The sequence below is a fragment of the Apodemus sylvaticus genome, chromosome 3 (assembly GCF_947179515.1).
Source record: "Apodemus sylvaticus chromosome 3, mApoSyl1.1, whole genome shotgun sequence".
In the NCBI taxonomy this organism is placed as follows: domain Eukaryota; kingdom Metazoa; phylum Chordata; class Mammalia; order Rodentia; family Muridae; genus Apodemus; species Apodemus sylvaticus.
Window position 1 is genome coordinate 56,014,924 of NC_067474.1, and position 24,309 is coordinate 56,039,232.

Genomic DNA, 24,309 nt, shown 5'->3' on the forward strand with positions numbered 1-24,309 from the left:
GGCTATGTTCTCCCTTAGCAGCACAGAATAGTTAAGGAGTTTGTCTGACCAGGTACCTTTAAGATATCGAGCCAACTGTTGTCGGGCTCCAGTGGTGTTATGTAACTGGCAAGGGGTTAGTCAGATTGAGTGAAACCTGGGGCCGTATGCCAATACAGACATGTCCCTAAAAGGGCCAACTCTTCTGCCAGTAAGTCAGTCTGTTGTTGTAAAACGTGGGTGGCTAGCTGGGCGGTGGTGGCGCACGCCTTTAATCCCAGCACTTGGGAGGCAGAGGCAGGTGGATTTCTGAGTTCTAGGCCAGCCTGGTCTACAGAGTGAGTTCTAGGACAGCCAGGGCTATACAGAGAAACCCTGTCTCAAAACAACAACAAAATGTGGGTGGCTTGATAAAGATGTTGATTTAGTACCACCTGTGCCTGCAGCGCCTCAGCTGACGTAGAGACTGCAGCGTTGACAGTTTCCGCCATAGTGGCTGTCTGTCTGGGTCAAGGCAACAGCCGCTGTTGTTACCCCGGCAATGCCTGCAGTGATGGCCGCAATGATGGCAGCTGAAATACCAAAATCCCGCTTTCCCTGGTGTGGCCTGGTGTAGGGGTTGTACGTGAGTCTGGGCCATCAGAGTGATGGCATGAAAATGGGCGTTATTTACCACGGGCATCCAAATAGTGGCTGGTTGGCTCATCAGGAGAGCCATTGTTGAATACCCCATCCAGCAGGTGGTCAGGAGACATTTCTCATTAAAGCAGTCAAGGCTGTCTCTGACAATGGAGATATTAGTGACCAGAAAGAAAAAAAAGTGGGGGGGGGTGTTGGACACAGACTTGGGTGTGGCTTTCCAGCCAACCTGGCTGCCAATAGTCACATTCACGGGGGAGGGGGGTTGCCCCAGTCCACATTTTCACCGACTGGTTTATGTAGACATATGTTCCATTAAAGAGGTGGCCACCTTTTAAGAGACTAAGGGGCATTAATCAAGACAATCAGAGGGGCCACATAAATCCCAATTGCTCATAATGGGGTCATATTGGAATCTAATGAGATCCCTGTTAACATAGGGAGTAATATTGAAAGCATCATGTGAGGTAAACCTCCACGTACCAAGTGTGAGGTTAGATGACAATATTGGGTAGTCTCTGGGAAATTTTACACCTCGTGCAGGCTGGCAGCGTTCCCAAGGGATAGGAAGTCCCACAAAAGTGGGCATTCGAGGGACCCTTGGACAGAGAGACAGGGGTGGACCGTGATATGCTTGGGGGTCTTTTGGAGATTTGCAAGCAGTAAGGGGAACGTGAAGTCCCACGCCTAACATGGTGCCATAGGCTAGATTACCATGAAAGTAAATGGTATGACCCTGTGGTCATACATGTAGCTGGATACAAGGGCCGACTGAGGAGACATTGGTGGTAAAGCAGAGAATTTCCTCCGTGGTGCCTTCTTTTTTGTTGTTGTTTTTTGTTTTGGGGGGTTTTTATTGTTTGTTTTTTTTTTTTGTTTTTTGGTTTTTTGAGACAGGGTTTCTCTGTGTAGCTCCAGCTGTCCTGGAACTCACTCTGTAGACCAGGCTGGCCTCGAACTCAGAAATCCACCTGCCTCTGCCTCCCAAGTGCTGGGATTACAGGCGTGCACCACGACGCCTGGGTTCCGTGGTGCCTTCTAATTAATCATGTAGTAGTGACAAGGCCATGAAGGGCAAACCCAAACTCACATTGGAAGAGAAAAGAACAGAGTAGGTGGGGAATTAACTGCCACAGGCAAAAGAATGGAGACAGGGACACCACAGCTCAGAGCTTGTCGGCCTCCCAGGCTGAAGGAAACTAATGAACACAGTATATGTACATCACGTCTCCACATCCTGGTCTTCTGCCTCCTTCATCGCTCCCCGGTCTGTAGCCACGAGAACATCTCTCGAGGGTATCCATATTGATGCAGTTGAATCCTGGGGGAAAACACAAGCATGGCCTTGCTCCTTGTCAGAAGGGGAGCGGGCAGTTGTGGTTGAGAGGTTACCAGGTCTCTCCCTCTAACCAATGGGAGGGGAGTGTCCCTTGGCAAAAATGTCCAATGTTTGTAAGCAGGGCTCAACCCTTTCTCACCGAAGCCGAGAAAGTTCCCACGGAACAGGACTCCAGCAAGGCCAGGTGTGGGTCTCTTCTGGATTCTGGGGAGGTGACCTGAGCAAGTGCTCCCTTCAAGGAGGATTTGCTATTTCTACGACTGCTTGGCCTATACGGTATCCCAAAGGAGGGACTGATCCTCCATGATGGTAGGAAGGCTCTGAATTGCTGAGATGAGTGTCTTAGTCAGGGTGTTACTGCTGTGAGCAGACACCATGACCAATGCAAGTCTTATAAAGAACAGCCTTTAACCGGGGCTGGCTTACAGGTTCAGAGGTTCAGTCCATTATCATCCAGGTGGGAGCATGGCAGCATCCAGGCAGGCGTGGTGCTGGAGGAGCTGAGAGTTCTACATCTTCATCTGAAGGCTGCTAGGAAAATACTTGCTTGCAGGCACCCACAGTGGCACACCTACTCCACAGGGTCACACCTTCTAATAGTGCCACTCCCTAAGCCGAGCGGATACACGCCATCACAATGAGTGAGCAAGTCCATTGTCAGTCTTGATTGCCCAGGGCACCCCCATTATCAGCATTGCTGATTTCGTGGCCTTAATAGCATGAGAGGTCTTTGCACCTGTCATGGCCGCCCCTTATCCAAAGGCCTACCAAGTACCCACCACAACATGTACATACCTCAGATTACCAAAGTCTGGGTAATGGATGACGCCATTGGGGAGTAGACCTCTAGGGGACCCAATGGTGCAAGAGGTACACACGTTGGACCTTGCAAGATGTTTACATTGTGACAGGCAATCTGGGCAAGACCTTATGTACATTCTGAGGGAAAGGTGAGATTACTGGTGTAACATTCTGGCTTGTTCTAGCAATCGCATGTCTACAGCCATAATGAGGGCACCAGTTCTCTCATTTCCTTCCGCTGGCATGCCAGGCAATTTAGACTGCGATCTCATGTATGAGATGAGCCAGGGATGTGCCCTATTCTCGAGAGCCTTCTGGCTAGAGCTCATGCAGACATGATAGGGCTGTTTTCTTTACTATAGGAGAAGGACAGGGTGCAGGGTAGAGGGAGCTTGTACTGCATATTGGCTATTTGAGAAAATATTAACTGGCTCCTGTTGGCAACAGTCACAAATCTTCAGGACTCACACAATTCTCCCAGTTGCACTGAGAATGTGAGTTGTGTCTCTTTCCCCAGGTCTTTGGATAAGAATTCCATAACTAACTTTTTTTTTTTTTTTTTTTTTTTTTTTTTGGTGTTTCGAGACAGGGTTTCTCTGTATAGCCCTGGCTGTCCTGGAACTCATTCTGTAGACCAGGCTGGCCTCAAACTCAGAAATCCACCTGCCTCTGCCTCCCAAATGCTGGGATTAAAGGCGTGCACCACCACTGCCTGGCTAGCGTTATTAGCATCAGAAAAGGCTGTAGCTGCCTTGAGAAGGGGTAGAGCTAGATATGCTATAGGGTTTAACTGTAATTGGCAGCTGGGACAAAGCAGTAAGACGCTTGTGTGCTGCCATCCAATGAGTCTGTGAACCCCACCACCATTTCTTGAAAACTGATGAAATCTGCCCATAATGGTTGAGACTATCGTAAGGAGAATAGTAGAATTATTTTGGCTGGTTCCCTGACATAAGTTCTCTTTGCTAAGCCTTAAGAACAAGGTGGAAGGCAATCTCAAACTCTGAGGTAACCTTAAGTAGATCAGAGCGGGCCTGGTGCAACCACATGAGGGGCCCATTCTACCATAACACTCCTGGGACCCCCTCGAGGGACCACAGAAATATGGCCAGGAGGGGTTTCCATGGATCATGCCTTTCCAGAGTTGATACATAAAGGAGCACCATGACTTTCTGCAGTAGGTTGTTAGATGCTAGTTTAACCCTGGTGGATGGGCTGCTAGGCCCTCCCAACCCAAGAGAGAAAAGGTTTGAGCCAGTTAACAATTCCACACAATTGTAGTTCCACGAGGGAGTGGGAGACTTTTGTCACAATGGAGAAGGCCAGGGGCTTGATCTAGTCAGAAATAGAAAAGCCCGGGAAGGCATATGGGGGAACTCTCTGAATCTTTTCAGAAGCAACCTTCAAGTTGAGCTTTTCCAAGTTAAGTCACACTCAAGAGGATATCCTTTCAAGATGAGTCAGGCTTGGGTGTGCAAGCACACCATTCCATGTAATGGACTGCAAGGAGTCCCCAGGTGTGCAAGCACACCATCCCATGTAATGGACTGCAAGGAGTCCCCGGGTGTGCAAGCACACCATCCCATGTAATGGACTGCAAGGAGTCCCTGGGTGTGCAAGCACACCATCCCATGTAATGGACTGCAAGGAGTCCCCGGGTGTGCAAGCACACCATCCCATGTAATGGACTGCAAGGACATCCCCAGGACTCCCTGTATGGCCTCAGCCACATATAGCTGACAAAGGGTCGGGTTGTTTCTCATGCCCTGAGGCAGGACTGTCCACTTATGAGCTGGTCTACTCATATTAGGTTCCCATACTGTGAAGGCAAAACAGCATCTATCCTGGGGATCCAGCGGGATCTGGAAAAGGCAATCCTTAATATCTAGGATCATCACATGGTATTGGGTAGGGTAGCACTAGGATGAGGCAGTCTCACTTGAGTGGTCCCCATTTTTGCCATATGTTCATTAATGGCTTTCAGATCTTGTAGAAGCCTATAGTTCCTTGACTTCTTTTTAATGACAACAATGGATTTATTATGTCTGCTGGTCAAGGGTTCCAAATGACCCAAAGCTAATTGTTTCAACACCGGTTCCTTTTAAGCAGAAAGCTTAGGTTCGAAAATGGGTCACTGGGCCACCCAGATATTGGCTTCAGACAGCCAGGCCAATGGTATAGGGTCAGGTACCTTGTTGTCAGTTGGCACTGGGTGGGCTGTGGCCAATAGAATTGGGGGTGATCCCTGACTTTGTGACCTGTGTTGTCTAGTGGGTCATGTTGCATAACGTCATCAAGGTGCTATTATCTGTTGTAAGGATGGCACCCAAGTCTTCTAGAATAGCTCTTCCCCAAAGGTTGCGGGAACATTGACTACAACAGATGAAAAGATTCCTGATTTCCATCCAAATCCTGCCGATGGACAGGTCAGGTAGTCATTTTGATGGCCTTTTGGCCTCCAACTCCCAGATTGGAGGGACCACCTTCATGGGACCCACACCATAAAACACTGAGGGGCCAACCCACGGAAGAAGCATCAAAGGGGGCACAGTGAAGAGAAGAGCAGATCAGGTCAAACCACTAACACAGTCCTTGCAGCAACAGGCAAAAAACAAGGCCCCAGCCAGGCAGTGGAGGCACATGCCTTTAATTCAAAGCGCTTGGGAAGCAGAGACAGGCGGATTCCTGAGTTGGAGGCCAGCCTGGTCTACAGAGTGAGTTCTAGGACAGCTAGGGCTATACAGAGAAACCCTGTCTTGGCAAACCCCCCCCCCCCCAAAAAAAACAAAACAAAAAAAAACAAAAACCTAAAAACATAACAAAACAAAAAACAAACCAAAACAAAACACAACAAAGAAAACTCCGAGCCCCCAGAAAAGGAGGTTCGCAAGCAGCCACAAAATGAGGATGATGAAGTCACCCAGTCACCACGCTGGGTGACAGATGTTTCCTGTGCCCTGGTCTGCGTGCCTTCCAACCCGACCTGCCCATGGAGCTTGGAGGTGAGGTGGTACAGAGGCAACAGAAACAACAGCCTCAGGAGCAGGTGGGAGCCGCTGCAGCTCATCTGAACTGCTGCAAGCTCCTTTAATCCCCTCCACCCACGCCCCCTGGACCCAAGAAAGCATCTCTTCTAAACAGCAGTTCCTGATTGGCTGGTATTGTCCAGCAATCCATGGTCTCCCAGGCAGTCCTCAATTAGGTCCTCCTGCAGGAGATGCTTTTGTGGCTGTGTGGCCTGCAGCATTTACATAGAGGCAGCTCTGCTGTTCCTGCTACACAGGTTAAAAAAAAAAAATCACTAAACCTTTCTATTTGTAATAAGCCTAAGACAGCACTAGAGCTGGGCAGATGTCAACCCTCTATGGCTATTTTGTCTAAACTCTGAGATGTGACTTGCTATGTTCCATTGGGCCACTCTTATTCCAACGGGCCTGCCCTCATGGTCAGTTCTCACAATCCCTGACCGCAGTGTCTTCCTCTCTCTCCCCCATGGTTTCTGCCACATAACCCCAAGCCGGGGAACTAAAGCCCTGCCTACTTCTCTTCTGCCCAGGTCTAGGCTCTAGGCATCTCTATTAACCAATCAGGGATAAGGGGAGGGGCAAGGTTACATAGCAGCACTTGGGATACTTGAGAATTTCCTTGCCCACGGGGCAACCAGCCCTTGGGAGCCAATATTTAAAAGATTTATTTATTTTATGCATTTGAGTACACCACAGTTGGACATAACTCTGTGGCCATCAGTCACACTGTGGCCAACAGTCACTGTGGTCATCAGCCACGCCCCGGGCCCCTAGCGTTCTGGCTGGACTCCACCCCCACAGTCACCTGGCTACAGCCAGGTAGTGTGGCTCAGTATAAAAGGGGCTGTGTGACCGCTCCTTGCTCTCTCTTGCCCTTCTCTCTTGTCCTCTTTTCCTGTCTCTTGCCTCTCCCCCCACTCCCTCCCACTCCCCCCCCTCTCCATTCTCTCTCCATGTGACCTTGGCTGGCTCTAACCTCTCTATCTCTTCTTTCCCTCTTTACTTTTCTATCTTTTTCCTTTCCCCCTACTCTTCTATAATAAAGCTTTAAAATCATGGGCTGTCTTGTCTCTTCTTACCGAAACCCACCATGCTGGAGTAATGGAACAGGCCTCACAGCAATTCCAGCTACTGGACCAGATCAAGGACTCCACCGGCCCAGCTGGGTACATGGGTCTGCACCAAAACAGGGTCCACAGATGGATGCACCCCACCTAGCTGGGTCTCCCTCCGCCAGAACGACCCACGCACACCGCCATTGCTCTCTTCAGACACACCAGTAGAGGGCATCAGATCCCATTACAGATGGTTGTGAGCCACCAGGTAGTGGCTGGGAATTGAACTCAGGACTTCTGGAAGAGCACTTGGTGCTCTTAACTGCTGAGCCATCACTCCAGCCCCGGCAGCCAGCATTTAGCATCATAATACAAAGCAACAGACAAACCTCAACAGCTAGAAAGCTCTAGGTAGTCAGGCTGCTCATAGGGACTCCTGTCTCTGCCTTTCACTGATGGCTTTTTGCTTGGTTTTGAGATTGGCTTCACTATGTTGTCCAGGATGGTCTAGAACTTGTGGACTCAAATAATCTTCAGCTTCAGCTTCTAGAAAAGATGAAACTATAGGCAAACACACCACTGTGCCTGGTGTGTGTGTGTGGTGTGTGTGTGCGCGCGCGCGCGCATACACACATATTACTGTCTTTTGGTTTACTTCCTTATTATTTATTTATTTATTTACTTATTTTTTGAGACAGGCTTTTTCTGTATAGCCCTGGCTGTCCTGGAACTCACTCTGTAGACCAGGCTGACCTCAAACTCAGAAATCCGCCTGCCTCTGCCTCCCAAGTGCTGGGATTAAAGGCTTGTACCACCACTGCCCAGTTTGGTTTACTTTTTATATAGATTGGGTCTTGCAATGTAGAACTGTGCAGGCTGAACTTGAACTTCTAAGTCTCTGTCTCTGGAGTACTGGGATTACAGGTGTGTACCACCACATCCTATACTTACTCAGTTTTTGTTTTATCTAAGCTCATCTCTGCCCCCGAGGATAGAGGCGTAGCTACAGTGAAGTACTCACACCTCCAGGCAATTCCTGAAGGGCCAGGCTGCAGACTTCATCTATAGTTTGATCAAACCCCGTGCCCCACCCCCTCCACAACCTGCATCTTAACCACAGCTGCAGGTGATCATTATGAGTCCGGATGCTGCTGGTCTTTGCACAGGGCGTCTCTATGCTCCACACAGAGAACCAAGGTGCCTGACAGAAGGTTAAGATGGTCAGAAAAAAAACGATGTCTTCTGAACACGACAGGGCCATTGCACACATGAACTCACTGCACCCATGGTTACCTGCACAAAACATGAGAATGGACCCATCAAGGTGTCATACAGGAAGGGGTGGGGGGTGGGGGGTGAGGAGTGCGGTTGGGGGTGGGGAGGCGAACTCAGGAGGCTCCGCCCCTTCGGAGGGACTATTGGCAGTTAAAGGTTGCTGGTACGAATGTCCTTGAGTGGCGAAGCTGATGTCGCCCATGCTCCAATAAATAGCTCATGCCAGCAACCCTAAAATGGACACGAAAGTAGCGGGGCTTACTGGGAAGAAAGGTTTCAGCGGGTGGGAAGGAGATAGTAACAAAGGAGGGTGACTGTGACCAAAAGTTATTATGTACGCGTATGAAAATTTTGCTTCCCCTCCAGTACATATTTGCTGAATCCGTGGCCGGACAAATGAATACAGCAACGAGTTTTTCACAGATGCTCTCCAGAAAAGTGGCTCCAATGCGGTGCGCCGGAGAATCATCAAAACAAGCCGGGGAGGTGTGTGGCGCCCCGAGCCCCGCCCTCGAGTGCCAGGCTGTCCCTCGTCACGTGTTGGCGACTAGCCAATCATCCAGGGTGGGCGGGGAAGGGAAAAATGGAATGGTGCGCTTACCCTCTGTACCTTCTTGACTGACCTTAGTCGGTTCGAGTGGCCTCATGTCGCACAGCGAAGCCGATCCTGAGCAGCGCCGGCCGACTTCAGAGGCGGACGCCATGGCAGCGACCTTCCGGGCGAGCGGTAATTACTGGGCGGCCTGGACCCGCTGCGGTGCGGAGCCGAGCCTTCCCTTTCCGTAGGAAGTTCTAGTCCCAAGAGTCAAGGTCTGCACTCCGACCCGAGGCCAGGGTGGCGGGCCAGGGAAGGAAGGGCTTGCAGGCCGTGTGGCACTTTAACCCTTTCACTCCCCTCCGCCAGCCTTTAGCTTCTAGAAACCGACTGAGCGTCCCTGAACGTGGGTCTGCTAGGGCATTAGAGCCATTCGGGGAAGAGGGAGACAGGGGAGTTTTGCTGACTGATCCTTGAACTGACTTGTACCCAGAACACCAGCACATTCGCTACAACCCGCTCCAGGATGAGTGGGTGTTAGTGTCAGCCCATCGCATGAAGCGGCCCTGGCAAGGACAAGTGGAGCCCCAGCTTCTGAAGACGGTGCCCCGCCACGACCCACTCAACCCTCTGTGTCCCGGGGCCACGCGAGCTAATGGGGAGGTAAGCCCGAATACACCGCCACCAAGTGGAAGAGGAGGAAATAGTTCTCCCTTATTACTGCCCTTCTCCCACCAGGGGGAGTAGTGCGCCTCCCTTTGGGTCATTTCCCGGCCAGCAATTTTGATCCTTTGAATGGGCCTTCTCGCCCTGGGTCGCAGCCTGTGTAGCCCTTGAATTGCGACAGGTGGTAGTATTTCTAGCCTGTTCTTGTCAGTAGGTGAATCCCCCCTATGACGGCACCTTTCTATTCGACAATGACTTCCCAGCTCTGCAGCCTGATGCTCCGGATCCAGGTACCCTCAATTTAACCACTGTTGGGGAGAAGGGAGACTGCGTCTGACCGGAGGAACCTGTGCTGCAGAGAGTAATACTCCTTTATTCCAGGACCCAGTGACCATCCTCTCTTCCGAGCCGAGGCCGCCAGAGGAGTTTGGTAACCATGGCTTCCCCCTCTTAGACCCTCCAGCCCAGGGCTGAAGACTAAGAGCTGGGCTTGGGCCCTGCCCTGAACACCCAATCCCACTCTCCGTGTCCTTCTTCCCGCATCACCTAGTAAGGTCATGTGCTTCCACCCCTGGTCGGATGTGACGCTGCCACTCATGTCTGTCCCTGAGATCCGAGCTGTCATCGATGCGTGGGCCTCAGTCACAGAGGAGCTGGGTGCCCAGTACCCTTGGGTCCAGGTCTGTGAAGGGGGGGGTGTGACTTTGGTTTTGGGGAGTAGCATGACTGCTTTCACAGGGTATGAGGCTTAGGGGTTGACTTGACATCTGTGTGACTATTGACTCTCTCTCCTTTTACCCAATAGATCTTTGAAAACAAAGGAGCCATGATGGGCTGTTCTAACCCCCATCCCCACTGCCAGGCAAGTATGCATGCGGCAGGCTGTAATGGCTTTCTTGGCTGAGTCCACCGGCACTGTGGACCGGACTACTGGATTAAGGGATAGGGCAAAAGAAACACCTTGGCAGTTCGGAGGTTTAGAGATAATGGTCTCGCCCGTTCTCCTTTGTGCTTGTCCCTTGACAGGTTTGGGCTAGCAGTTTCCTGCCAGATATTGCCCAGCGTGAAGAGTGGTCCCAGCGGACATATCAGAGCCAGCATGGCAAGCCTTTATTATTGGAATATGGTCACCAAGAGCTCCTCAGGAAGGTGGGACAGAGCCGGGTCCTGTGTCCCCAGGGAGTCTCTAGTCCTTTCATCATCACCATGCTTTGGGGGGATAGGACATCAGCAGCCACCTAAAGGACTATAATGGTGGCTTACAGTAGGTGCTAGTACACGTGGAGAGACGCAGACTCTTCTACTTTCCTGCCGTGCGCCCTTCCCCACCCCCTCTGTCACAAAGGACATGCTTCCTTCTGTGTGTCCAGGAACGTCTGGTCCTGACCAGTGAGCACTGGATAGTTCTGGTCCCCTTCTGGGCAGTGTGGCCTTTCCAGACACTATTGCTGCCCCGGCGGCACGTGCTGCGGCTGCCTGAGCTGACCCCCGCTGAGCGTGATGGTGAGTCTCCCTCCCGGGTAGGACGTGGAACCAGGTGCTGGATAGCATAGCTGTGATGGGGCCAGCTTCTATTCCCCAGGGGTGAAAATCAGGCTCTGATTCCAGATCTAGCGTCTGTCATGAAGAAGCTCTTGACCAAGTATGACAACCTGTTTGAGACAAGCTTTCCCTACTCCATGGGTTGGCATGGTAAGGCTTTTGGTGTTGGGGTAGCCCCGACAGTATTTCTGGGCTCCTAGATTCTGGCTTAGGGAACTATAATCCCTAAGGATTATATAAGGATTAGATAAGTATTAACTACAAGGCCTTACAGCACTTGCTACCCTTAAAACAATTGTCCAGAGCGGGGATACTGGGACTGAGAGAAGCGAGATTTGGTGACGCTGTTACTGACTGTTCCCTAATGCTTGAGCTCCCTGGTGGGAGACGCTGGGAGATGTGACATCCAGGGACCTGGCCTAGCTTAGGGGAGAGGCTAGGCTGACGGCTGACAAAGGGCCTCCCGGGTCATCTCAGTCTTCTTCTTGTCAGGGGCTCCCACAGGATTACAGACGGGAGCCACCTGTGACCACTGGCAGCTGCACGCTCACTACTACCCCCCTCTCCTGCGGTCTGCTACTGTCCGGAAGTTCATGGTTGGCTATGAAATGCTTGCCCAGGCCCAGCGTGACCTCACTCCTGAACAGGTCAGGGCTCACGTCCTTTCACCTGATTTCCTCACGGGATCTCCATAGTCACAACCCTGAAGAGCCTCATAAAAAGTCTCTGCCTTCCTAGAACTGGGCCAGTGCTCAACTTCACCCGCTGGTGACTCCAGTCAGCCCGAACCAATCTCGCCATCCCATAAGCCCTCTTTGGAATTTCCTGGGCCTAAAACTCCTCCTTCGTACAATTCCAGGTGACCCTTACACTCCCTGATTGATTTTTGTCTTCTTATAGGCTGCTGAAAGATTAAGGGCACTTCCTGAAGTACACTATAGCCTGGTGCAGAAAGACAAGGAAACAGCAGCCATCGCTTGACTGTGACCACCGCAGGGCCTTGAGTCTTTGTACCTGACAGACCAGGGACCTGGAGTCGGGCAGATGTGACATCAATAAAACTGCGTCTCTCGCTTTAACCATGTTTTCTGACACCAGAGGAGTGTGGACTCTTCCATTCTGGAGTTTTGGTAAAGGCTATGTGTGACTCCAAACACTCTTGCCTACAGAGTTTCAAAAATCTGGTGTAAGAATCCCCTTCACCAAGCCAGACATGACGGTGCATGCCTGTAATTCCACCACATTGGTGGCTGGATGAGGGTGGTGAATTTGAGGCCAGTGTAGGTTACTTAGCAAGACCTAGTCTCTGAAACCAAAGCCAAGATGGAGCTCGTGTTACAGGCCTGTAATCCTGGCTACCCAGGATGCTGAGGCAGGAGGATTGAAAATTGAAGGCTAGCCTGGGTAGCTTGGTGAGACCATCTGGTACAAAGGACCGGAAAAACAGGTCAATGATAGAGTGTGTGTGTGTCTGACATGTGTAAGGCCCCGTATTCAGCCCTAAGTATAGAGAAGAATTTTTTTGTTTGTTTTTGTTTTTTTGAGACAGGGTTTTTCTGTATAGCCCTGGCTGTCCTGAAACTCACTCTGTAGACCAGGCTGACCTCGAACTCAGAAATCTGCCTGCCTCTGCCTTCCAGAGTGCTGGGATTACAGGCGTGCGCCACCACTGCCCAGCTTAGAGAAGAAGTTCTACTTCTGCTCTCCAAACAGTTTCAGTATTGTTTCCAATCCTCTTCACTTGTGTGATATAAACAGCATGCTAATTTAGGAGACTAGTTTAAAATCTTGTGTTCTTAGCTTGGCAGTGTCTTCCAGAAGGCCAGAGCCGTGTTTGTCACTGAGCCTGGTGTCAGCTCACTAAGCCTGAGCCTCAGAGTCTGGTGGGGAGAGGGTGAGCAGAATCCTAGTCCCATGGTCACCCCAGACACTGGGCTGCTGGCCAAAACCCTGGTTTTGCGAGTGGCCACAGTTAGACGCTGCTACAGACCACAGGGGCTAAAGGGGCGGGTTGGGGAGCGTGCGTGTGGCTTTCTGTTCTTGGCTTCCTCCATTTCCACGTGCAGCAGATGTCGCTTCAGTACTGCACCTATGCTTCAAGAATGACATGGAGCCGAAAACAGTGCCTAGCGTGTGAAGACAGCCAGAGATAGCCCCAGGGCCTGGAATGATCTTGAGTCAACCTCCTCTCTGGATCCGCTTTTCCTTGTGAGAGAGGACGAACTACGGGGCATTTGATCTTTGAGACCAGATACCACGCAGTGTAAGAGCTGTGACAGCCGTGGGGATGGCTAGAATGTCTTTCATCCGTTCTTAGGGTCGAGAAGTCACACTAAGCCTGGACAAGTGACTGGGCCTGACCTAGAAAACCCTGCCTTTCTCCCCTTGCCCTCCAACCTGGGATCATTCTTCTTGAGACCTTGGAAGCTTAGAAGGGGGGTGGGGCCTGGGGTTGGGAATGTTGCCTGGGGCTGGAAAATCTGACAAAGTAGGCACTTCCCTTGTTTGCTGGGTAGGTGGTTAAGTCTTAGGGCACCTATAAACACACCCTAACCTTGTCTGTAAGGATTGGAAACGCCTGGGAAGTTTTAAAAACAGCACAGAAATCTAGAGGCAACCAGAAGAGAGTCTGATTTCACTGGCACGGGACCCGACCCGACTGTTTGAAAAGAGAACTTGACCAACCCCCTGGCTCCCTATCTTATCTGGAGTCAGGGGCACCTTCATCGAATACAGACAGCTGCCCAGAGGTTCAGCAGGGAACCTGAGGCTGTGTGGACAACATGGAGAGGAAGGGCCTGGGCACTTTCAGGCCTGCTGTCCATGGGAACGGGCCTTCAGGAGAGGTCTGAGGAATGCAGTTTCAGGTTTTGTCCTCGGAATTTAACTCTGGCACCCTCCTTCAAGTTCCAGACGGGACAGGAAGTGTCCAGAGGAGGTGGAAGTGATTGGCAGTTGGAGGCTCCAATGGGCCGAAAGCCCCCACCCTGCTTCACCTCTCTCGTTCTATTGGCGCTGGAAGGAGCCGCCCCCACTGCCGTAGCTCAGCCCTGGAGGGAGCAGAGGCCGGGGCAGAGGGTGAGGGCGGAGGGCGCTGGCGGCGGCTGCCGCAGAAGGTGAGGCCCTGCTGCTGGGACCCGGGTGTTGACTCCCAAGTCCTGCCAAGAGGGGGCGGGGCAGGGTGGTGTGTGATCTGAAAGGCAGCGAGTGACTGATGGGCTATGAGTGTGTCTGTGTGAGTGGCGATGTCAGTGTGTGTGAGGCTCTGTAACTGGTGTCATCTGGTGTGTCTGTCAGCGACTGTGTTTGAGAGTGTGATTCCAGCTGGGTCTGCTGCTGGTACAGCAACTGGGGGACCGTGTCTGCCAGTGGGCAGTTTTTTCTTTAGATGTTTGTTTGGGAGAAGGGCTGTGACCACACCAGGGAATGTGTTTTGGGAAGCTTCTGTGGGGGTCTAGATTTTGTCTGCCAGGGTGGCGCGCGCGCGCGCGCGTGTGTGTGTGTGTGTGTGTGTGTGTGTGTGTATGTGTGTGTACTAATGTGTGACTTCAGTTGTAGAGCAAGAGTGAGACTTGTGACCGTGATGTGTCCTGTGTCCTCACCTAGACTGTGTGGGAGTGAAGCTGTGTTCGTCTATTTGGGAACTACTAAAGTTGTCGAGGCAGACTAACTTTTCTACCCAGCCAGCAGCAATCCACCCCACCCCCCAAGGCACATGGCTTTCCTTCTTCCTCTGTTCTGGAGCTGATGGGGGCTGAGAATGTTCAGTGACAGAGCACTTGTCAGGTGTGAGCCAGGGCCTGGGCTCTGTCTCCAGGGCTGAGACACTAAGTCCCATCACTGGGCCACATGTATCCTAAGCCTCTGGATTCCTGGGATTGCAGAAGTGGCACATCTGCTTTTGTATGCCCCTGGGCATCAAACCTAGGGCTTTGAGCATGTTAGGCAAGCTCTACCAATCAGCCACATCCCTAAGTCCCTGATCTTTTAGTGTTTCTGTTTTCATGCCTGGTTCTGTTTCTTTACATTTCTTTCTATGTCCCCATGATTACCTTCCTGGAGAGATTTTTATATCTTTTCACTCCTCCCACCCCCTCCCCCACCCCACAACCCTCAGGTGTCTCATGTTCCCTCTGTCTGAGTTTCCTGCCTACTCTTTGTTTCTGACCACACAAGGACTTGTAGCCTTGATATGACGCTGATCTATCTTTATTAAGAGTTCCTGTGAGCTCCTCATGGTGAGGAGTTGCCTTTAGGGATTATAGGGTAACCCCCCCCCCCCCACATACATAAAGCATGTGTCTCTGTGTCAGTAGGACCTCTAGTCGGCTAAGCTGTTTAAATGTGTCTGCGTGTGTGTCTGTGTGTGACTCTATCTGAGAACGTGAATCTGAGGGTAACTGCGTCTTGTATATCTGGCATCAAGGGATCAAAGGCATTTCCTGGTGCTGAGGCCCGACCCGTGGAGGGGAAAATGGAAATGGCTGAAACCTCCAGAGAAGGGGGTGGGAGGGGGGGGGGAACTGGTTTCTGGCCTTTCCTTATATTCTCCAGCGTGAAGCCTGTTTTCCCCTGGAAACACAGCCAGCTGTGCCCCAAGGAAACATTGCTGGAGAGTGGAAAGAACAGGAAGGAGTGTGTCTGTGTGTTAATTCCTTTTATTATGACCACATGTGTTCAAGTGAATATCTTTGGGCTAGTTAACTACCTAGTGGGTCCCTGAGCAAATAGGGCTTTGGGAGCTCTGTGAAAACAAAGGAAATCTTCTAGCGACAGGGACAGGGACATAAGCAGAAGCTAACCTTCTCTCCTCCTTGCTGGTCCTGGCTGTGTCTCTGGCTTCCTTTCCAGTCTGAGGGGGGAGGCCTCTTTCCTTCCCAGGCCCTAGGGTGGGAGGGAATGAGAGAGGGAAGAGGAAGAGCTGGAGGAGGGGGCCTGCTCAGCTCTTAAGGCCCAGAGGGGGCGGGGCTCAGTCTGGGAAGGAGGGGATGGTTCTGGGGTCCCACGGACTAGGTGGCTAGAGCGAGGAGAGGCAGTTCTTAGACTGCAGAAGGAAGTCTGGAGGCCATGGGCACTCAGTCACTGTGATTATCAAGGTAGGGTGGGACTAACCAGGGTAAGTGGGGCTGGGACGGGATGGGGGGCAATAAGACAGTCAGAGGACACAGATTTGTGAAGGCCTCATTCTGCCCTACACTGGAGTCTTGTGGTGCTTTGGCTGAGGGCTTGCCATCTGCCCCTCTCTTACCACCTTCAATCTGCTGCCGCTCCTCTGACCCCCAGCCTGACCCCCCAGCACCGAGTCCTCCCTATATGTCCATTTCTCAGCCCTGAGTCCCTGCTGCACCAAGCCCAGACCTCTTGCACACTGGCCCCCAGCTCCATTGCCTTTCTCCTGAACACGTCTTTCCCGCACTTGGTGCTGTGGCCCCCACCTCAGGCTCTTGCTGCTGCTGCGGGCTCCCAGTTCCCCTCCCTTCTCAGCCACCCTGTCTCCATCTCCATCTGCTGGCTCCTCGCCTGCTCCCAGCCTCAGGCAGGAGCCAGGGCATCTGGATCCGCTTAATTCTGCAGCCCCGGCCTGCACCCTAGCTCCATCCAGCCTCACAGGCTTGAGACCAACGAGATTTCAAGCCAGGCCCATCTGAGTGGCCCAAGTACGAGAGCAAGAAGCCAGGCCTGGGCCAGAGGCTTGGCAGCCAGAGCGGGGCTGGGCCTCATGTTGGGATTATGGGGTGCATTTGGGGGCCCATCATGCCAGCTCCCTATCTAACGGTGATGAGGTTTGCTGTATGTTGGCCAGAGGCAGTAATTAGCTTTGGTCAGGTTGGGGGTAAATGCCAGGATTCCCAGCAGCTGAAGCGTATGGGTTAATGGGAGTGGCTGAGGCAGTGCCAATCTTTGGTGCCAGGGGTGGGCGCCAAGGATGGTGTGTTGTGTTGCGGGGGTGGGGGTGGGGGGGTGAATGCTAGCACAGTCTGTTGCCTCTGGCTTTTGTTCTGGGCCCTGAGCCCAGGCCTGGGACGAACGTGTGTGTGTGTGTGTGTGTGTGTGTGTGTGTGTGTGTGTGTGTGTTGTGTGTGGACACATACACAAGGACAAATACAGCACTGGGTATATGGTAAGAAAGGGGAGTTCAGGTTAGATTCCTCAGCCATTTCCAATCGCTTCATCTCTCTTGATACTTCAGTTTTCGTTAAGGAAGGCCCAGCTTTAGAGAGGATAAGCGGGGCTTTAGGGCTCATGGGTGGGTGAGTCCTAAGTGTCCTCTTTCTCCACAGATGAGCAGCAGCTGCTCAGGGCTGACCAGGGTCCTGGTGGCCGTCGCTACAGCCCTGGTGTCTTCCTCCTCCCCCTGCCCCCAAGCTTGGGGTCCTCCAGGTAAGCAAATGCCTCTCTGCCTCCCAAGTATAACCTCGTGCTTTGACACAGTGACCCCACCCAGGACTTGGTAGTCTACTCCTCTTGTCAAAGAAGTAAAATCTGCCTTTTACAGGGGTCCAGTATGGGCAGCCTGGCAGGCCCGTGATGCTGTGCTGCCCTGGAGTGGATGCTGGGTAAGTGTTTGACCCCTGTCTGTTGATCCCACACTCATAACCCTTTCTTGACCCTGCCCAGATCTTGCGTTCCCTCCTAAACTCGCTTCTTCTGGCCGTAATCCTCGCTCGTGTGTCCTAACCCTCCAGATGTATGTATTCAATAGAAAGTGCAGCCAGTGTTGGGGGTGTAGCTTGGTGCCCGGCATGTGCAAAGCCTTGGGTTTGGTACTTAGTACCAAAAAAATAATCATCAGTCAGTCAACTGGCCAGGATGTTTAAGTACCCAGCTAAGTGCCGGGTCTGTCGTAGGCTCTCAGACACATCAAGATGCGTGTCTCCGAGAGCTTTCATCTTAGTGGGGAAGGCAGGCGGCAAGCATATAAGAGACTTGGTCAGTAGCCGGGTGGTGGTGGCGCACGCCTGTAATCCCAGCACTCTGGGAGGCAGAGGCAGGCAGATTTCTGAGTTGAGGCCAGCCTGGTCTACAGAGTGAGTTCCAGGACAGCCAGGGCTATACAGAGAAAACCTGTCTGGAAAAAAACAAATCCAAAAAACAAAAAAACAACAAAAAAAGACTTGGTCAGAAAGGAGCAGCAATGCCCAGGTTAGACACACTCCTGACGGAGGCAGCGGCTTGTGTACACACCCCAGAATGGGGATGGCCTCAGAACTAAGGAACAGAAAGAAGAGAATGTGGACTATGCAGAAGGAAGTTGGAATGATAAAGGAAAAGAAGGCAACAGTGGACCCCAAGGGACTGTGTGAAGGGAATTCGGGCTTGGGTTTAGTCTCCTTTCCTTCTTGTTTTTATTTTATGTATTTTTTTTAAAGATTTGTTTATTTATTATATGTAAGTACACTGTAGCTGTCTTCAGACACTCCAGAAGAGTGCATCGCATCTCATTATGGATGGTTGTGAGCCACCATGTGGTTGCTGGGATTTGAACTTACAATCTTCAGAAGAGCAGTCAGCACTCTTAACCGCTGAGCCATCTCTCCAGCCCTATTTATGTATCTATGTTGGTGCCTGGGAATGGCCTGGAACTCACTACATAGCTCCAACTTGCCCCAGACTCATGAACTTCCTGCTTTGGTCCGAGATGATTCTTAGGCCCCACCACACCGGGCACGGAATCGTGGTTTGATTGCAGGTGTGCTTAGATGCTCTCAGAGAAGAGTTGCACAGCCCAACCTGGTCTCTCTGCTTCCTCTCATCTCTCCTCCAGGACTCCAGTGTCTTGGTTTCGGGACGGCGACTCAAGGCTGCTCCAGGGACCTGACTCTGGACTAGGACACAGACTGGTCTTGGCCCAGGCGGACAGCCACGACGAAGGCACTTACGTCTGCCGGACCCTGGATGGTGTTTTGGGGGGCATGGTGACCCTGAAGCTGGGCTGTGAGTTAGGGAAGGTGGCTGTGAGGGGCCATGGGAGTCCCAAGGGGACCTGGGACCCGAGTAAGCCCTCTGGGATAGGATGGAGCTAGGGATGTCTCGGTCTCCAGCTACGCCCTCTGTCTCCAGTTCCCCCAGTGCGTCCCGAGGTTTCCTGCCAAGCAGTAGACTATGAAAACTTCTCCTGTACTTGGAGTCCAGGCAAGGTCAGCGGTTTGCCCACCCGCTACCTTACTTCCTACAGGTATGTGTGGGTGTGTCTGGTATATGTGCCTGTGGAATTGGGGTTGCTGGCATGGTATGGGTATGGGAGGCAGGGAGGGAGGTTCTGACAAGTTCTCAGGGAAAATAGGGGCCCTTTGTCCTATTGATCTCAGATGGTAACCTTTTTAAAATTTCATTTATTTATTTATTTATTTATTTACTTATTTATTTATTTATACCAGGAAGAAGACTCTCCCAGGAGCTGAGAGTCAGAGGTAGGACATGGAGAGACTGGGGACTCTAACTTGTGACCTATTTCCAAAATCCAAGCCGCCATCCTCCCTTCTAGGGAAAGTCCATCCACCGGGCCTTGGCCATGTCCACAGGACCCTCTGGAGGCTTCCCGATGTGTGGTGCATGGGGCAGAGTTCTGGAGTGAATACCGGATCAATGTGACGGAGGTGAACCCACTGGGGGCCAGCACATGCCTACTGGATGTGAGACTGCAGAGCATCTGTGAGTACCCCAGACCCACAGCACAGAGACCCCCCCCACACTTACAGTCCCCTTGCCCCGCTTCCCACTGCTCCTCTCCTTTTCATAAAGACTGAGTCACCACAGATGGTTTCAGTGCGTACCCTAGAGGCTCCCGTCATTACCCACTCATCCTTCCCGCTGCCTAGCTCACTCCTGCTTCTGCACTTCAGCAGCTCCATCTCATGCTCTCCCTGCCTAGGGGAAAGGCTTGCCCCCTCACCCCCTTTTTTTGTTTTTGTTTTTGTTTGTTTTTGTTTTACTTGATCTGAGTGTGGCAGGGGAGAAGGCAGTAAACTTAGGTTGGAATTTGGGCCAGTGAATCTTCTGTGGATGGAAAGAAAAATCTGCTTATCACTCAAAGTTATCAAAATTCTGGTTTCCTATTGTTGCTTATCTTACTATAATGACAGACAGGTCCTGAGGCTCAATGAGTGAGCACATTTGACATTTTCTCTTCTTCCTGGGACATATCTGACTAAAGCATTTTACACACACACTGGGAAGGGAAGAGTACCCACCACTTACCCTGAACCCGTGTCTGGCTACCCCTAGTGCGTCCTGATCCCCCCCAAGGACTGCGGGTGGAATCGGTACCTGGCTACCCGAGACGCCTGCGTGCCAGCTGGACATACCCTGCCTCCTGGCATCGCCAACCCCACTTCCTGCTCAAGTTCCGGCTGCAGTACCGTCCAGCGCAGCATCCAGCCTGGTCCACGGTGAGGTCTGCAGTGTGCCTCAGTTTTGATCTTCCGGTGCTGTCTCTGGGTTTGAGAACTCAAATATTCTGCATCGCTTCTAGGCACTGGCAGCTCTCAGAAGACCTGATTCCCCCTCTAGATAAGTGTTCCCAAGGTGTTGAGCTGGGTGCTGGAGTTGTAGCTGGTAGGACTCCTGTCCTGGGTAACTAACTATAATTTAAGCCTGTCTGTGGAAGACAGAAATGGCTTTTTTTTAAATCACTTCTAGGGATTGGGAAAATGTCTCAGTGTATAAATGATCACTGTATAAGCACAGGGACCTGAGTTTGAATCCTCAGAATCCACATAAAGTCAGGCGAGACAGCATAGATTATAACCTGAGTAGCAAGAGGGGAGGTAGAGACAGGAGAACACCTAGAAGTCATGGGCTAGCCAGGCTGCTGTGCAGCTGAGGGTAACAAAGAATGTGTTTCTAACAGTGCAGAAGGCAGAAAGACTTACTCCTGAGTTCCTCCTCTGACCACCACATGTATACATGTGGCATACCCCACTGTACACACCCACCCACCACACACACACACCGCCACACACACACACACACACACATATACACCCTACCACCACCACCACATATACACCACACAAACACACACACACACACACACACACACACCACATATACACTCACCACCACCACCACATACACACCACACACACACACACACACACACACACACCCTACCACCACTACCACCACATATACACCACACACAAACATCACATATACACACACATAACACCATACACACACACACACACACACACATATATCACCACCACTACCATCACATACACACACCACACACACACACACATACACACATCACATATATATATACACACACAGAGATATCACATACACACAAATACACACATACACACACACACCCCACCACACACATACTATACATACACACACATACTATACATACACACACATATACAACTACTACACCCCACCCCCATTCTCCCCCAGAGAGAGAGAGAGAGAGAGAGAGAGAGAGAGAGAGGAGAGAATAACTTCTAGGAAAGGGGATACCTTTTGCCCAGAGGACCCTCCTCATAGACATACTCCTGTGTCTAGGTGAAAATAGTTTATCTCCACATCTAGAAATGTCAAAGATCGATTTGCATCTGTCCTGGGAAGCTGCCCCTTTAGTTCATAATCTGCATTTAGAGCTGTCTGCCCACTGGGTACTTTGATACATTTGACATGTTATCTCGGTTAGGTATCGTCACCCCTGTTTTACAAATGAGGAAACTGAGGCATAGAGGCCCACAGTTCATTCAGCGAGTCACTTAAGTTTTGAACACAGACTGACTGACATCACAGGCCCTCTAAGTAACCTCTACATGCTTCCTCTACAAATTCCAGACCTAGATTCATCCCATCAGCCACCCGACATGGGGCCTAGACCCTCGCTGGCAGATCGGATAGGGATGGCAGCACTGGGGAGGGCTGCTCTGCTGGCTGCGGCTGGGCAGGTTCTCTACTTACCGCTGCGACCACACCCTGAGGAGCCGTCTTTCCCTCCAGGTGGAGCCCATTGGCTTGGAGGAGGTGATCACAGATGCTGTGGCTGGGCTGCCCCATGCGGTCCGAGTCAGTGCCAGGGACTTTCTGGATGCTGGCACCTGGAGTGCCTGGAGCCCAGAGGCCTGGGGTACTCCTAGCACTGGTGAGAGACAAAGACAAGGGTGGGGCCTCCCCACAGCCCCCATCCACTAGACAGTTGTACACACCCCTTGCTAGGGGCCTTCAGCACTGCTGTCCTATTCGATAGCCTTGCTGGCCTGCAGCCTTCTTCTGACCTTAGTCCCTGTCTCCAGCTCTGCACATATAGACCCTATGTCTGCAAGTCTACAAGCCAGATCCCCAGAAGCTGGCCACACCCTTTGAAACTGCCTCCTGGGCCCCTACCTCAGACTTAGGTTCTAGCCCTGCCCCTGCCTTGGAAAGGCAGAAGCTTCTGTGCGCACCTCTCGGCTTTATCTTTCTTCAGGTCCCCCGCAGGATGAGATACCTGATGGGATCCAGGGACATGAGCAGCAGCTAGAGGCAGTGGCTCAGGAGGACAGCCCCACTCCTCCAAGGCCTTCCTTGCAGCCAGACCCAAGGCCACTTGGTAAGTTTGATGGATTGACCAAGCGTGTGAAGGATGAAAGCCCTAGACAGGAGGCAGCATCAAGAATAGCTAACATTGGGCTGGAGAGATGGCTCAGTGGTTAAGAGCACTGACTGTTCTTCTGAAGGCCCTGAGTTCAAATCCCAGAAACCACATGGTGGCTCACAACTATCCGTAGTGAGATCTGACACCCCCTCTTCTGGGGTGTCTGAAGACAGCTACAGTGTACTTACATATAATAAATCTTTTTTTTTTTTTTTAAAAGAATAGCTAATGTTAGCTGGGCAGTGGTGGCGCAAGCCTGTAATCCCAGCACTCTGGGAGGCAGAGGCAGGCGGATTTCTGAGTTCCAGGCCAGCCTGGTCTACAGAGTGAGTTCTAGGACAGCCAGGGCTACACAGAGAAACCCTGTCTTGAGGGAGGAAGGAAAAGAATAGCTAACATTGCTCTCCCAGTGACATGTGGCCTTTTCCTTCAGATCACAGGGACCCCTTGGAACAAGTGGCTGTGTTAGCATCTCTGGGAATCTTCTCTTTCCTTGGCCTGGCTGTTGGAGCCCTGGCGCTAGGGCTCTGGTAAGAGAGTACCACTGGTTCCTTAGCTGTACTGCCACCAGCTGCTTTGATGCTCAGGGACCACATGCATTCCCACCCTCTGCTGAAGCTGCCGGATTTTGGAACCACTTCTCCCCACCCGACTGTCCTCTGTCATGATTCCTCATCCTCTGCTAATAAATCCTCCAGGGGGGGCCTGGTACTAGGGAGACAGCTGCCCTTTTTTTGCTTCAGGCTGAGGCTGAGACGGAGTGGGAAGGAAGGACCTCAAAAACCTGGGTTCTTGGCGCCAATGATTCCGGTGGAAAAGCTTCCAGGTGAGTAGCACCTGGTCATCTAAGTGCTTGAGTGTCTGACTTAAGAACCAGATGTCCTGTTAATTTTATGGGTCCCAGGAATCACTGGAGTTGGGTCTCCTTTTATATCTAGGCTAGGGGGAGAGCAGATAGACCTTTCATTCCTGAGTGCCTATTCTCAGAAATGGGTCTCTTCCCTTAGAGTATTGGGAATTACAGGTAGCTCCTTTCATTTCCAAGGTGTCAGAACTGATATCACCCCCACCAGTCCCACTTAAATGTCTTGCACCTCTCCTTGATATGAAAAATTAAAACTTATTACTGTTGTGTGTTGTGCATGTGTATGGTATGTGTATGGAAGCACACGTGTCATAGCATGTGTTTGGAGTCTTTCTACCTTTACATGGATGGGTTCCGGGGACTGAACCCAGGTCATTAGGCTCCCTTGCTTGGCACGTGCATCTTGCCACCCCTACCTGTGGCCCAGAGCTATGTCTACTTCCTTATCTTTAGGGTGTTAGGGTTCCCTCAAAAAACGTGCTCCTCTGTTTCACCTTAGAGTGTTTGGCTTGGAAATGTCCCCCGTTTAGTCTCAGGATGTCTGGATCCAGTCCTCCTGTCTCTTGATAGTCTCCCTGTTCCTTTAGGAATTCCAAACCTGCAGAGGACCCCAGAGAACTTCAGCTGATTTCATCCGTAATCCCTGTCAGACTTGGGTGGTTAAAGCGACAGGAGAAAGAGGCAGGGCAGTGGATCCCTGTGGATGGAGGTCTCAGCTGGAAGTGTGCAGCCCTTTTCTTGGACACCTATACTCCTAACTTGCTGCCGGCTGAATGCTCTCTGGACCTGATGTCATCCTTGAGGTGGAAGTGCACCTGAGGAATGTGTACAGAAGTCTGTGCTTCTGTGACCGTGTGTATGTGAGACGGGGAACAGAAGTTCTCTGTCTGTGTGTGTACAGATGATTGGAGAGTGTGTGGTCTTGGGCTTAGCCCTTCTGGAGAGTGTGAAGAATTGAAATAAAAGAGAGAGAAGTTTTTGGAGA

At 51.5% G+C, this 24,309-nt stretch overlaps 2 protein-coding genes across 4 annotated transcripts; both read left to right on the forward strand.

Moving 5' to 3' along the window:
• The first annotated feature begins 8,685 nt into the window (after positions 1 to 8,685).
• On the forward strand, positions 8,686 to 11,936 carry Galt (galactose-1-phosphate uridylyltransferase). 3 transcript variants are annotated; one of them, XM_052176295.1, is made up of 11 exons: positions 8,686 to 8,841; positions 9,143 to 9,312; positions 9,530 to 9,605; positions 9,697 to 9,745; positions 9,866 to 9,995; positions 10,121 to 10,177; positions 10,342 to 10,464; positions 10,686 to 10,818; positions 10,924 to 11,007; positions 11,350 to 11,504; positions 11,758 to 11,936. In XM_052176295.1, the coding sequence occupies exons 1-11, from the start codon at positions 8,760 to 8,762 to the stop codon at positions 11,836 to 11,838; spliced, it is 1,140 nt and encodes a 379-aa protein (XP_052032255.1). In that variant the 5' UTR covers positions 8,686 to 8,759; the 3' UTR covers positions 11,839 to 11,936. The 3 variants fall into 3 exon arrangements, with proteins under 3 accessions (XP_052032255.1, XP_052032256.1, XP_052032258.1); XM_052176296.1 differs by lacking the exon at positions 8,686 to 8,841 and having other exon boundaries at positions 9,218 to 9,312; positions 9,527 to 9,605; XM_052176298.1 differs by lacking the exon at positions 8,686 to 8,841 and having other exon boundaries at positions 9,229 to 9,312; positions 9,579 to 9,605.
• A 77-nt stretch (positions 11,937 to 12,013) lies between these two features.
• Il11ra (interleukin 11 receptor subunit alpha) lies at positions 12,014 to 24,307 on the forward strand. The gene is made up of 14 exons (XM_052176294.1): positions 12,014 to 13,120; positions 13,765 to 13,973; positions 17,139 to 17,238; positions 17,354 to 17,414; positions 18,623 to 18,792; positions 18,919 to 19,033; positions 19,236 to 19,268; positions 19,343 to 19,509; positions 20,083 to 20,246; positions 21,826 to 21,967; positions 22,292 to 22,414; positions 22,893 to 22,989; positions 23,203 to 23,285; positions 23,912 to 24,307. Exons 3-14 carry the CDS (start codon positions 17,139 to 17,141, stop codon positions 23,950 to 23,952), a joined length of 1,296 nt encoding a protein of 431 aa, XP_052032254.1. The 5' UTR covers positions 12,014 to 13,120; positions 13,765 to 13,973; the 3' UTR covers positions 23,953 to 24,307.
• Positions 24,308 to 24,309: the final 2 nt, after the last annotated feature.